This window comes from Artibeus jamaicensis, unplaced genomic scaffold, assembly GCF_021234435.1.
Source record: "Artibeus jamaicensis isolate MK-2021 breed Jamaican fruit bat unplaced genomic scaffold, CSHL_Jam_final scaffold_847, whole genome shotgun sequence".
NCBI lineage: Eukaryota > Metazoa > Chordata > Mammalia > Chiroptera > Phyllostomidae > Artibeus > Artibeus jamaicensis.
The window spans coordinates 2,719,454-2,732,002 of NW_026522057.1; the positions used below are offsets into that span (position 1 = coordinate 2,719,454).

The 12,549-nt window shown below is 56.6% G+C and overlaps 1 protein-coding gene across 3 annotated transcripts in view; it reads right to left on the reverse strand.

Annotated features, from left to right (window-relative positions):
* Positions 1-12,549, reverse strand: part of SZT2 (SZT2 subunit of KICSTOR complex) — a 51,479-nt gene that overhangs the window by 20,155 nt on the left and 18,775 nt on the right. The window contains exons 8-35 of one of the 3 annotated variants that reach the window (XM_037149278.2): positions 10,515-10,725; positions 10,128-10,298; positions 9,451-9,685; positions 9,131-9,260; positions 8,238-8,380; positions 7,844-7,996; positions 7,585-7,699; positions 7,163-7,380; positions 6,847-7,062; positions 6,448-6,526; positions 6,125-6,219; positions 5,451-5,619; positions 5,138-5,252; positions 4,930-5,043; positions 4,543-4,713; positions 4,280-4,374; positions 3,746-3,869; positions 3,480-3,644; positions 3,185-3,389; positions 2,783-2,898; positions 2,424-2,670; positions 1,794-1,935; positions 1,558-1,650; positions 1,327-1,405; positions 930-1,223; positions 511-652; positions 223-330; positions 76-139 (exon numbers count right to left, since the gene is read on the reverse strand). In XM_037149278.2, coding sequence (XP_037005173.2) covers positions 76-139; positions 223-330; positions 511-652; positions 930-1,223; positions 1,327-1,405; positions 1,558-1,650; positions 1,794-1,935; positions 2,424-2,670; positions 2,783-2,898; positions 3,185-3,389; positions 3,480-3,644; positions 3,746-3,869; positions 4,280-4,374; positions 4,543-4,713; positions 4,930-5,043; positions 5,138-5,252; positions 5,451-5,619; positions 6,125-6,219; positions 6,448-6,526; positions 6,847-7,062; positions 7,163-7,380; positions 7,585-7,699; positions 7,844-7,996; positions 8,238-8,380; positions 9,131-9,260; positions 9,451-9,685; positions 10,128-10,298; positions 10,515-10,725 — 4,209 coding nt within the window. Of the gene's footprint in view, positions 1-75; positions 140-222; positions 331-510; positions 653-929; positions 1,224-1,326; positions 1,406-1,557; positions 1,651-1,793; positions 1,936-2,423; positions 2,671-2,782; positions 2,899-3,184; positions 3,390-3,479; positions 3,645-3,745; positions 3,870-4,279; positions 4,375-4,542; positions 4,714-4,929; positions 5,044-5,137; positions 5,253-5,450; positions 5,620-6,124; positions 6,241-6,447; positions 6,527-6,846; positions 7,063-7,162; positions 7,381-7,584; positions 7,700-7,843; positions 7,997-8,237; positions 8,381-8,716; positions 9,103-9,130; positions 9,261-9,450; positions 9,686-10,127; positions 10,299-10,514; positions 10,726-12,549 lie in introns of those variants that run through there. The other 2 variants (XM_053660303.1, XM_053660304.1) reach the window with 2 other exon arrangements.

Sequence of the window (12,549 nt, forward strand, 5' to 3'; positions counted from 1 at the left end):
CCACTGATATGGTGGAAAAGGTATCAGTTAGTGTCCAGGGGCTGTGACTTAGGTCAGGGGAGGGAAGGCCCTCACCTCACTCATGGTGGTCTCAATAGCCAATCTGTGGGGTGTGGCCAAACTGGATAGTCCCGGGTGCCTGATTGGAAGAAAGGTGTAGACAATGGTTTCCAGAAAATAAAACTGAGAAGAAGCAAGGAACTCTGAGAGAAAAGGAAATACCTGTCTTCTTCTGGGGGTGGCAGTGGGGGCCCCAGGCCATCATCTGACCTTAAAGATGATGGTTGCCCTGGAGATCGTGGGAATGAAGCACTGCTCTCAGATGTGGACCTGAACAGGGCAAGGAGCAAAGGTCAAAGGTCAGGAACTAATCTCCTCCCAAGACTTCCTCAGCATTACTTTCTTGGAGTATTTCAGATGTCCTTGGCCCTGAAGTACTCCTAGATTCCTTAATGGCTCCCCTACCCTCACAAGGCCCCAGGTCCCCCCCCACCAAACTTGCTTCCTCACCGGTGGTGCTGAGGGTCTGAGGTCGGGGGAAGCTCCACTTCTAGTGGTAAGGTCAGCACAAAGACATCCAAAGTGACACTGAGGTCCCGCAGGGGCACTCGGCCCCCGATCAAGGGGCCCTCCAGACTGGAAAGCACCTGGCCTGGGAGAGGGGGGAAGTTAAATGCTGCCGGGAGCTGTGGGACAAGCCCAGATCCCAAGTTCTCAGAGTTAAAGAGTTGTACCCAAAGACATCCTGCAAGAGGCAGGCAGGCTGCACCAGCGCCTGCTGCTCTCCGCTGGGCACCCCCAACTCACCCAGGCAGGTGGGCAGGCTGCACCAGCGCCTGCTGCTCTCTGCTGGGCACCCCCAACTCACCCAGGCAGGTGGGCAGGCTGCACCAGCGCCTGCTGCTCTCCGCTGGGCACCCCCAACTCACCCAGGCAGGTGGGCAGGCTGCACACGGGCACTGAGCTGTGCTGCCCACGCAACCGCACGGAGCAGGTGAGGTGCAGGAAGAGCGGAGGCAGGTCGTGCACGAAGCTCTCAGGCCCAGTGGGTGAGTCGCCCCCCAGGATACTGAAGGAGTCTTCATCAGGGTTCACGGTGTCTGCATCTGACAGCGAGGCGGAGTCTAGCCCAGCAGGCTCCTGGTCCGGTTCACGGCTCTCGCGGTATTCCACCTCCAGCTCTGGGTCACTCTCAGTGACCACACAGCAGGCAGATGTGTCTCCTAGAGATGCATGTCTCCTGCTCAACTGGAGAGGCTGGCAGTGGAGGACCCTGAGTCCTGGCTTGAACCACCCTTCCCCACCTCCAGCCACTTGCCCACAAACCTTCTTCTCCCAGGAACTCAGCCTCTGAAAACTCCAGGTCACTGACTTTTCTGTCTACTGTGTCCCGGGGGCCCTCATCCTGGACAAGAAAAAGACACACAACTGGATCCAAGGCAGGACAAGAGCCATATCCAGACCTGAGGGAACCAGAGTCAAGAAAATCCAGGTGGGCCAAGTGGAACCTCTGGGGCTCCAGGCCGGGGCAGGAGAAAGGTAAAGAAGGCCACTCACCTCTCGCCTGCTGGATGGAGGGCAGTAGAAGAAGTAGTGGGGATTGGAGGGCACTGTGCGGAAGTGGAGACCACTGACCTCCAGGAACTTCTCCTGTTTTGGAGTTGGAAGGAGGCTATAATGTCAGCCACCTCTCAGAACAATCCCCTACCCTATGATAGACCCCACACACCCCCGAGCCAGGAGAAGACATTAACCCCCACACAGGCAGGACTCCACGTCTCTTCCACCCTCACCTGGATGAGGCTATGGAGGGCATCATGCGCCTCTCCTCTGAGCTGGCAGACGTCTGTCAGAGAGATCTCCAGGCCAGGGTCTGGGTTGCCAGGGACACGGGTGCTCTGAAACTCAGGCTCGCTTAGGTCCTCGGTCTCTATGCTGAGTGGTTGGAGTGGGGGTAGCAGGTGTTAAAGTTTTAAGAACCACCAAGTCCTAAAGGATTCTGCTTCCCAACTGAAAACAGCACACACCTATCTGTGTTTATTTCTAGGAAGGGTGAGCCTGGGACTCAACAGTGGGAAGAATATAGTGTTTGTCTCTGTGGAACTCACATTCGTTCAGGGGATCATCACTATTATATGAATGTCCTCGGAACAGCTTCTACTTTCACTGGTATCAACTGGCAACTCCCTAGCCCTAACTTATTTCTATACTCCACACCAGAACAGGAGATGGGGAGAGCCAGAGGGAGGCTGCTCCCCAAGCCAAATGGGAGGAGGAAGTCTAAACATGAGGTCAGAATCCAGAGACAGAGCACTACTGCCTTTCTGGGGCTTGGGTGCCACCTTGGACAGCTGTTCCCTGGGACAGTTTATCAGGACTTTGTCTGTGTGTCCCCTTCTATGTCATTCCAGGGCAATCCTAACCTGGACTCAGAAGCCAGGATAGCTCGTTCCCGGGGCTCAGGGCCCTCCTCGATGCTGCTGCTAAAGGGACCAGGGCTGAGAGGACCAGGACTTGGGGGTGCATGAGGCAAACCCCGGGTATATCCACAGAGTGTGAGCAGAAAAGGGGTGATGTCTACTTCTTGAAGTAGCTCCTCACAGGCATCCACTGCCATCAGCAAGTCCTGGGAGGTCACACTCTGTGCTTGCTGCAAGCTCCGGAACAACCCTGGCAGAAGTGGAAGGGGCCACGAGGGTCACACCCTGGAACTGCCTCCCCAGTCCCCGTCCCTACAATCCTGTCTCCTCCCTGATGCCCCCTCCAGTGCCCTCCTGCTCACCACGGACATAGCACCGCTGAGCATGCTCCTGCAGCAAGGCACAGTGGTTGGCTGCCTCCTTGGACCTGGGCTCCGTCCAGGCTGAGGAGGGGGCAGTCTGGTCGAGAAACTGAGTCCTAGGAATGAGAAGAAAGAGGGAGCTTGGCCAACTTCCCTGAGTGACACTGTGGACTTCCCATCTACCCAGATGTCAGTGGGCCATCTACAGGTCCCCACCAATTGAATTCAAGACCCAACAAGTTCAACTGACTTGCTGAAGGAGGCCCAGTGAGGAGATGGCAGGACGTGGCTAAGCAGCTGAGCCCCTGCAACCGATCATCAGCCTGTCTGTCCACACCTGCATGTGCATGTTACCTGAGCCCTGGCTGGGAGAAGACCTAGGTCAACAATGAGGGCACTCACCGGAAGATGAGGTCTCGGGGTGCCGGAGGGGGCTGCATGCTAATCATCTGTTCCCTCAGCGCTTCCAGGGCACAGCTGTAGATGAAGACTGGACAGCGTGTCCGGGGTCCATCTGCACCCTCTGTTTGTGGAGCCTGACGCCCGGTGCAAGCCTGTAGGTCCCGACGGAAGGGTGGGCTCAGCTCTCCTGGACTCTGGGCACTGTCTGTGAGAAGAGGTGTCGCATGGTCTTCCAGCCCTCTATTTGTTCCCATTCTTGCTCCTGCTTAACTGACTTAAGAGTCAGCAGCCTTACCACAGGCTGGGGTGACACTGAGGATAGGGACCTGGGCCTTTGGAACCCTGACCCCAGTTCCTCCCAGATCTCTCAGACTGGAGGCCCCACTCCAATCTCCGAGCTTGAGTTTGGTCTCCTCTTGAGAGGGTCCCTCTAGGCCATAGGCGGCCAGGTGCTGGACATCTGAAAAGGAAAAGGGAGGCGTAAATCAGAGCTGCCTGTTAGCTCAGAGAGGGAGCTCGGGGGTTTCTGAGGGACCAGCGAGGAAGGTCAGCGGTCAGTACCCGAGAAGGTAGCTGGGAGGAATGTCAGAAACGCATGCTGAGGGCTCACAAGCCTTGCATAGCAGCGCCACTGAGGGGGCTGGGCTGAGGCGAGAGGCTTGAGAGCGTCAGGAGGGCCGACGTTCTACAAGAGAGAAACAGAACTAGAGCAATCTGTACAGGAGCAAACAAGCCCTGCTCCCTGCCCGCACCCAGCAGGGGCATCTCTGGGCCACACTGGAAGAAGAGTTGTATGGGCCACGCATTAAATACACAAACACTAAAACTGAGGAGCAAAAAAAGGGTTTCAAGTAAATTTACAATTTTGTGTTGGGCCGTATTCATAGCCATCCTGGGCCATGTGCAGCCCTAAGGCCATGGGCTGGACACTCCTGAGGGCATAGCTTGCAAGACCCAGAACAAAGGGAAGTGACAGTATCCTGTCATAGGCAGGAGCCATTTAGTATACGTGGTGATGCAAAGTCAGGGTATGGATACGTGGTGATGGGGGAGGTCCGTGTGAGAAAGGGCTCAGGGAGACAAACTGGTGCTGACCAGGGTAGGAAGAGCTGAGTCTCCTGCGGCCTGAGCGGTGCTGACTGGCTGATCCTTCAGGACCCCATGGCCCCCCACTGGCGGCCCCTCTGGACCTACAATGAGGGCAGAGATGAGTGGTGGAGGGCAGGGCCAGCAGAGAGGCAGGGCTCTGAGGTGAAGAGATGGGGAGGCCAAAACCCAAAGATGGAAACCACCTTGTGGGGAGGGGGGAGAAGGGGCGGGGCCAGAGTCTGGTATTTGGAGAGAGATGGGGAGCTTACCTGGACTGTGGTGGGTGCGCCGCAGCACCTCACTCAGGAACATAGCCTGGTCAGCGGTGCTCAGTGGGATCTCCCGGTCACTTAGCTCCTGCCCTAGGCAGCTATGCAGCAGGCACAGCACCATGTCGTTGGAGGGACAAGGCCCCTCGGCGAAAGGGATGCCCTCTGGCTCTGCCCGACACACATTCCGCTCAGCGCCAAGAGCCTCCTGCTGCCCAGTGCCCTGGCCCAGCCCTGACCAGCATGGCCTTTCCTGCAGCTCCCAAACCTTCTCTGGCCCCCATCACTCATCTGCTGGTTCACAGACTCATCTGCTCTCTATGCTCTAATTCAGCCAGGCTCGCAGGCCCTCCAGGTGTGGGGTGAGTGGGTACAAAGTTCACCTACCTCTGGAAAGCAGGAGGAAGAACATCTGGAGCTGCTGGCACTGAGGCAACAGTCCCATCAGGTCAAAATGAAAAGGGATCTCATGGACACAGGTGTCTCCTCCCTGGTCCGAACCTAAGAGGGAGGGAAGAAAACAAGATCCATGGTGAGACCAGATTTTTGGTCTGTGGCCCCACCCACTCCCCTCAAGGGCCCCTTCCCCACTGACCATCAGAGACCCTCGGCTCTAGGGGCAGAGGACTCCACTCCTTGCTCTGGCACAGCTGTATCAGGTACTCAAAGCTCAGCATGGAGCCTATGCAGGCAGCATCCCGAGGGTGGAGCTAGGGGAGGTACAGCACAGGTCAGGAATAAGCCCCCCCCAGAGCCTCAGAGCCCCAGGCCTCCAGTTCTCAAGGAAGCCCACAGTCAGCTACTCAGAACACAGATTCAGAGGGGTCGGAAAGCCCAAAGGCTCTGATACTGCCCAAGGGGTGGCACCCAACCCGGTAAGCCATGTGGGCGCTGCTGAAGTCACTCACAGCTTTTGGGATCTCAGAGTACGTCAAGTTTTGGAGGTGCTTCCAGCTCTCAGGGCCGGGTCCCACTCGCCCACACTGTGGCTCCACCCACACCTCGGTGACCAGATTGAGCTCCGAGTCTCCCTCCAGGGCCTCCACCTCCACATCATTGTCATCGTCTGTTGAAAAACTAAAGCAGGAAGGGCCCTGAGCAGGGAGTAAGGAGGGGAGTCCAATCCACACCCCCATGGCTAGAGCCAGACCATGGAGGGCAGGAAGGCAGTCGGTGCATGAGACGGCTATAAGTCACCCTCCCCAAACCTGCCCCTGGCCTGACGAAGCACCGAAAAACAGCACCCCATGCCCTGGCCACTGTGGCTCAGTTGTTTGGAGCACTATCCCATAAACTGAAAGGTTCGATTCCCAGTAGGGACACATGCCTAGGTCTGGGAGTTCAGCTCCTGGTTAGAGTGTGTGCAAGAGGCAACAGATCGATGCTTCTCTCACACATTGATCTTTCTCTCCCTTCCTTCCCCTCTCTTTAAAATCAATAAGCATGTCCGGGTGAGGATAAAAAAATTAAAAGCACCCCCTGGCCCAACTGTCTCTCTCTCTCTCTCAGGTGTGGAAGACAGAATTGTAGGGGACAGGAGGGAGGAGGAAGAAGAGGAAAGCAGAGAGCGGCAGGGCCTCACCTGTCCTTGGTGGAGGTGGAGTGTGGGGGGAAGAGGATGTACTGGACGACACACGTGTGCCGTTCTTCCACCGCGGCCTGCCCTGGGGGCTCGTTCTGCAGGTGGAACGGGAGATCCTAGGCAAACCCCAGCCAAGCAGAGATCTAGCGCCAACCAGCTCCGACCCTCGGAACTCCAGTCCCCTTGCCACACCGCCCTGGGACTGGCCTCCGGACCTGGCTCCCTATGAGGCAGTTTCCAGCCGTCCCAACCCAGCCCAGAGGTCGGTGTCTGTGGGATGGTGACACACCTTGGTGGGAGGTGTCGTGAGGGACAGCACCTACCTGAATGGGAAGCTCCAGCACCATGTTGATGATCCCTTCCCCACTGCAGGCGAAGTGGAACCCTTCAGAGAGTCGGACTCTGAAGCCCCATGGAGGTGGGGGCAGGGACAGGATGAGACAGAAGAGAGACGGTCAGAGTACGTCCCTGACCCCCGTGCCACTTATGCACCCACCTTCCAGTGGCCATCCAGGCAGACCTGAGTGCTGGTGTGGCCCTGCTAACACCAGTGGTCCCTCGAATGTAACAGGTCTAATTAGGACCAGAGGCCTGAACAAGCAGAGTGGAGGGAAGAGAGGGGAAGGCAGTAACGGGCCTTGCTCTGTGCTGGACCCTTTGCGTAACAGCTCAGATAGGGGCAGTCTCTGGCGTAGGCTTTCTGCCAGCCTCGGGTGACGTACTCAGTGAGGATGGAGAGGAGCTGGGCAATGGCGCTGAGTGGCAGTGCAGGGGCCAGTCCCGATGGGACACTCCAGAGCCAGCGCTGATGGTAGAGGTAGCGGGACAGCGATGCTAGGCTAGAAGAGGCTGAGCGGCCCGACACCAAGGGTAGTGGCCCTGGTGGCTCCAGTGTCAGCAAGAAAGGTGCCCGGTAGTCCAGGGGTAGCTTCTCATACCTGGGAAACAGGAGCAACTCCCAGTTGACTGCTATTTATATCCAGCTAAGCCACAGCCCTCCCATATGCTCCTGGCCCTAACCGCACCCTTTGTACCAACCTGATGAGTAGCTTGTCCAGTGGCTTATGCAGGACCACGAGGCAGGGCCGGTCAGAGAGGGCCTGCTGTGGCCCCAGCAGAGGGGGAGACTTGGAGGGAGAGCTGCCCCCACCGATGCTTCCCAGCCCTTTTCGTTTCACCTTGGGTGTTGGCTCCTTGCTTTGTACCCGGTGGGGGAACCGCAGCCGCAGGATCTCCTCCTGTAAGCCTGACACAATCTGCGGGGAAAATGAGATCAGATTCTCCTACTTCCACCTCCTACAGATCTGGGAGAAGGGGCTCACAGATGAGGCGAGGGAGCCTTACTTAATCTGGGGGCTCCTCTCTCTACTGGCTGTAGCCCTAGCCTGTGGGTTAGTGGAGAAGGCAACAGCCTACACTCCAGGCTCCCGGGGCTGGGAGTCAGTCAGGGCCCAGCTCACCTTGTGCCGGGCCTGTGCTGGTGTGCCGATGGGAAAACCCAGGCGAAGAACCATGCATGGCGCCTTGGAGATGATGCGGACCATGTAGAAGGAGGAAGGGGGTTGGTCTGGGGCACTGGGAAGAAATGGAAGTCAGAGAACAGCCCTAGGTTGGCCGTAATGAGTTTAGGAGGAAGTAGGGATGCAGTCTGGGCTTAGAGGAAGAGACGTGACGAGCTGAGGTGCTGGAGGAAGAGTGAGGGGACATCGCTTTGCCCACCTGGAGAGCAGCTTCACGTAGGAATAGCCCTCGACCAGCACGAAGCTGCTCCAGTCCCGAAGCAGAGAGGTCAGCGAGGAATGTGAGATCCTGCACTGGACAGTACTGTAGCGTCCATTGCTGCCCGGGGTGTGCAAATGCTTGGGGATTGGTCTGAGAAAAGGGGTAAGCACTGAGGTGAGACGCAACAGCTCTAATCTCTGGGGGAAAAGAATAGATTGCTACCTTTTCTAGGACCTGTTTGAGTATATGGGGGCTAAGGAGCAGGAAGAGAGGGTCACAGTTTTTCTTGGCCAAGGTTACTAAGGGCTCATCTGCTGTTCCCCTTCCCCATCACTTGCTGTCCCATCACCCCCATCCTCCATCCCAACTGTGGCCCTAAGAGGATACTCACGTGTCGTGCTCCAGGATTAGCACTAGGCGGTGCATGTGCAGCCAACGCTGCCAAGAATTTGCATCCATGGACAGCACTGGCTTCCAGTAGGCCGCAAACTGGGCATGAGAGGAGTCGGACCCACTGTGCTGAAGGGAGAGCACCTGGGGGTGGGGAGGAGCGCTCTGCTGCAGCATTCACGGAGAAGCAGGGTACAGCCTCCAGACGGTGCCCAGAACCGTGGGGTTCAGAGGTGGCAGTGGCTTAAGGCCAAAGGAACCCATACCCCAGCCTGGGCTGGAGGCAAAAATTGCCTCCAATATTAAGGCTAGATTAGAATGAATGAGCCCAGGGACAGACTGTGTAGTCTTTTAAAGCTAACTCCAGGCAAAGGCTGAGACTTGTCACACTTCTGTCACTGATTTTTGAGCAAAGCCACTGAGTGGTGGCAGGACCTCAAGAGGAAGCCACTGATCACTAACATAAGCCCCACAGCCTACCAAAGCCAGGCTGACGGCAGGCCGGGTGTGAAGCACACACAGGACAAGGGAAGCTGTGGCCTTCGGGAAGTGCACAGTTCACGGTGGCTGTTAAGGGTGGGAAAAGGGCAAAGGTGGCGGGGGGGGAGGCCAGAGTATGCCAGATGGGGGTAGGGCGAGGAGGCTCACAGTGGGCTGGGGTACCACTACCTAGACATTCTGTGTTTACCTCTGACATCGAGGTGAGGATAGCCAGCCTCTCCCTGCAGATCCTTCCCCACTCCCAGGGCTGGGACAATTGCTCTCGGGGCTAAAGGGTTCTGGTTTGGAGGACTTGGACTTGAGAGGGAGGGAAAAGCAGGTGGCCTGCAGATGCTGTGCCAGTCCAAGCCTGGGCGGGCACAACATGGGGTGACGGGCACCGGAGCCACTCACCGGGGTGGTGGAGCCAGGAGGGATGTAGAAGAGGGGCACTCCGCTCTTGGTGCTGTCCGGAAGCGTGAAATGTTCCGGGACGGAGGAGAAGGACTGAAGGTGCGCTAGCATCTGGTCCGTCTGGTTAATGCTGCAGGGCAAGGACCAATCTTGAGCCACACCTGACTGGTGGGTACAGAAGAAGGGAGCCCCAGGGGGACAAGGGACCCTGGACACAAGCCTGGTGCTCAAGGTGACTCTCTTCAGCTCTAAGCTGCACATATCTGTCCTTCTACACAACAGATGGGCAGTGTCACCGACTGAGTGGTGGCCTCACTCACCTCTGCAGTGTGTTCCAGAACCGCCGGATAACATGAGTACGATACAGCGAGCGAATGGGTTGCCTTAGCGCACAGGACACATCATGTAAAATGTCATAGCCACCTTCCATGGTCACTTCCACCCGTGTTCCTCGGGGGCCCTCAGGCTCCAGGGGCCAGGGCGCCACAGCCACATACTCAATGTGCATGTTGTGTTTCCACAGGAGCACCAGCTTCACCTCCAGCTGGGACCCTCCTTCGGGGGAAGCAGGAGGGCTCGTTAGGAGGCGCAGGCGGAGGACTCCGGGCCTGGGGCTGAGCCCCGTCTGAACCCACCTACCTCGTGGAACTCTAGCCTGGCCCAAAGTTCCAAGCGTGGTTCCACAGATTTCAGGCCCACGGCCTGCCAACTGACACAAACAGAATTTTGCAGTAATCTGAAACAAAGCCAAGTTCAAGAGACCACTCCACTCTCAGGTGACTCACCTTGGGCAGAAGGAGATAGAAGTGGGCAGATAAACCTAAGAGAACTAAGCCCTGCAGGCCGCTCAGAAGCCGCCTGTCTCAAATGACAAGCGAAATCTCTCACTGTGATACTTTGGTGTGTGATACACGAGTCTCCTGCTGTGTTCAGCAGGTCCTGCCACACGCAAAGCCTGAGAGATCTGTGGGCTGCAGCAGGGCCTTGTGACCCTTACCTTTGGCTAGCATGACCTCTCGGACACTGTAGCCCTCCCGAAGCCGCACAGACACGGTGCTGACCAGGTCGGCTGGCACCTCCTTCTCAGTGTGCTTCTTCCGTCGCAGGGCCAGGGCAGGGTTGCTGCTGGCGGAGACCAGGTGCTCGTTAAATAGGCGGTGCTGAGAGCCTAGTGAGGATGGGGAAGGGGACAGTGGTTACCTGTTACCGGGGAGAGGTGTGGGGGAGGGGCCGTGCCTAAATCATGGGGAGAGAACAGTGCCAGAGTAGCTGGTCACGGTTACACTTTCAGTCCCCCAAGGACCCAAACCCCAGAGAGACCCCAGTATCATCTTAGCGCATTCCCACCCCTGCGTCCCCACCCCTGTCCCGGTCTGCTTCTCACCGCAGTAGTACTCAGGGTTCAGGGCCTCCCCACTGCGCAGGAAGGAGTAGAGGAGAAATGCCCGGTGGTAGACGGTCAGACCCAGGGTGCCTGGCTTGGGCTCCGGACAAGTGGACAGGTAGGAGCCAAATGTTGCCATTGCGATGAACTTCATCAGTTCCACATTGGGCACGTGGCCAAAACTGCAGTCATACGAGTAAACTCCTCCCACCTGAAGAGAGTGAGCCATTGGCGACCTCACTCAAAAAGGCACCGGAGAAGGAAGTCCAAGAGCAGAAGAGGCTGCGCTGGTGGCTGCCCCCACCCTCTGGTCCAGAGTGGGAAGTGGGCCAGCGTCCTGCCAGGACAGATCGCTGCAGCTTCCCTCCCTGAGCCCTCCTGCCAAACTCCTGTGCCATCTGGTCGGACCTTCTCTGTTCATCAACCACCAGCCTGCCCCACTCATTAAGGATTTTGGCAACTGGTTCACTAGCTTTTGGTCATCATCCCCAGAAACTAGTGTCTCCCTAACAAAGTGCTTCTCAAAGTTTGGGGTGCATACCAAAACACCCCGGGGATTTTGTATAAATGCAGCAGGTCTGGAATTGGGCCTAAAAGTCTGCATTTATAACAACTTCCCTGGGATGCCAGTCCTGCTGGACTGTGGACCATACTGTGAGCATCAAGGTTGTGGATCAGAGACTGGCAAACTAAATGTAACTGTGGGCCAAATTTAGCCCAGTACCTACTTTTGTAAATAAAGTGTTGCTGGAACACGGCCACACCCGCTCATCGTCACACTGTGCACAGCTGCTGTCACACTACAAGATCAACGCTAAGTAGCTGTGACAACGCTCCGGCCTGTGAAGCCCAAAACACCGACCAGCTGGTCCTTCACAGAAAACGAGCGCAGACCACTCCAGAGGATTCGCTCAGTCCTCTGGGCCCTCGGTTTGTTAGCTCTCGTCTCCCGGGATTTTCCTGACTCCACTTGCGGCCTGCTGGCCGCGCTGGCCCTGTACCTGAAGGTGCAGTCGCCCTTTTCTGCGGTTCTGCTTTCTGCAGTTTTGGTTACCCAGTCAGCCACGTTCTGAAAATAGTAACTGGAAAATTTCAGAAATGAACGATTCTTCAATTTTAAATTGTGTGTGTGCTGCTCTGAGTAGTGTGATGAAGCCTCGCTCCACCCCACCCAGGACGTGACAATCCCTGTGTCCAGCCCATCCATGCTGGACACACCACCCGCCCGTGAGTCTCCTAGTAGCTGTCACTGTTACCAGATCAGCAGTCGGGTCGACTGTCTCAGTACTGAAGCCCGTGTGTTCAGGTCACCCTTATCTTCCTTAATAATGGACCCAAAGCTCAAGAGCAGTGATGCCAGCAATTCAGAGGTACCAAGGAGAAGCTGTAAGGTACTTTAACTCAAAAGGTTTGCACATACAGGAAAAAACATGCTACTTATAGGGTCCGGTACCACCCCTGGTTTCAGGCATCCATCGGGGATCTTGGAACATATGCTCCGTGGACAAGGACAGGCGGCTGTATTTATCTTTGCAATTTCAGTTCCCACATTCCACTGCTTACACAACCACAGCCCTTCATGTTCCTTCCATCTTCCTCTTCCTGCTGCTCTTTGACCTTAACAAGACTGTCAGGCCTTGCACCTCTGCTCTCCCTAAGTATACCAGCAGCTCCTAGTCCTCCTTTCTCAACCCGGCTGGGACCCTATGTCCACTTTCAATTCCCTGGCCCTCTTCACCTTTTTTCTGCGTCCACCTCGAAAACTGAACTAGGATCTATATCCCTCAGTGGGATTCCAATGGATCCCAAATGGAGAAAAACATGCAGTTGTGCAGGCTGACATGACATCACAATGTGTGACACCCGACCCCGCTGGTCTTCCAACGCTGTCCTCAATACAGCGCCTGCATCCCAGCTCCAGCCACTCTTCCAACACTCATCTTCACCTTGTACTTCGGAGAGAAACCACAGGCACTCGGGAGAATTTACCTGCATCTTCACTCCTGTCCTTCTGGTCTCAAAGACAGATGGGACC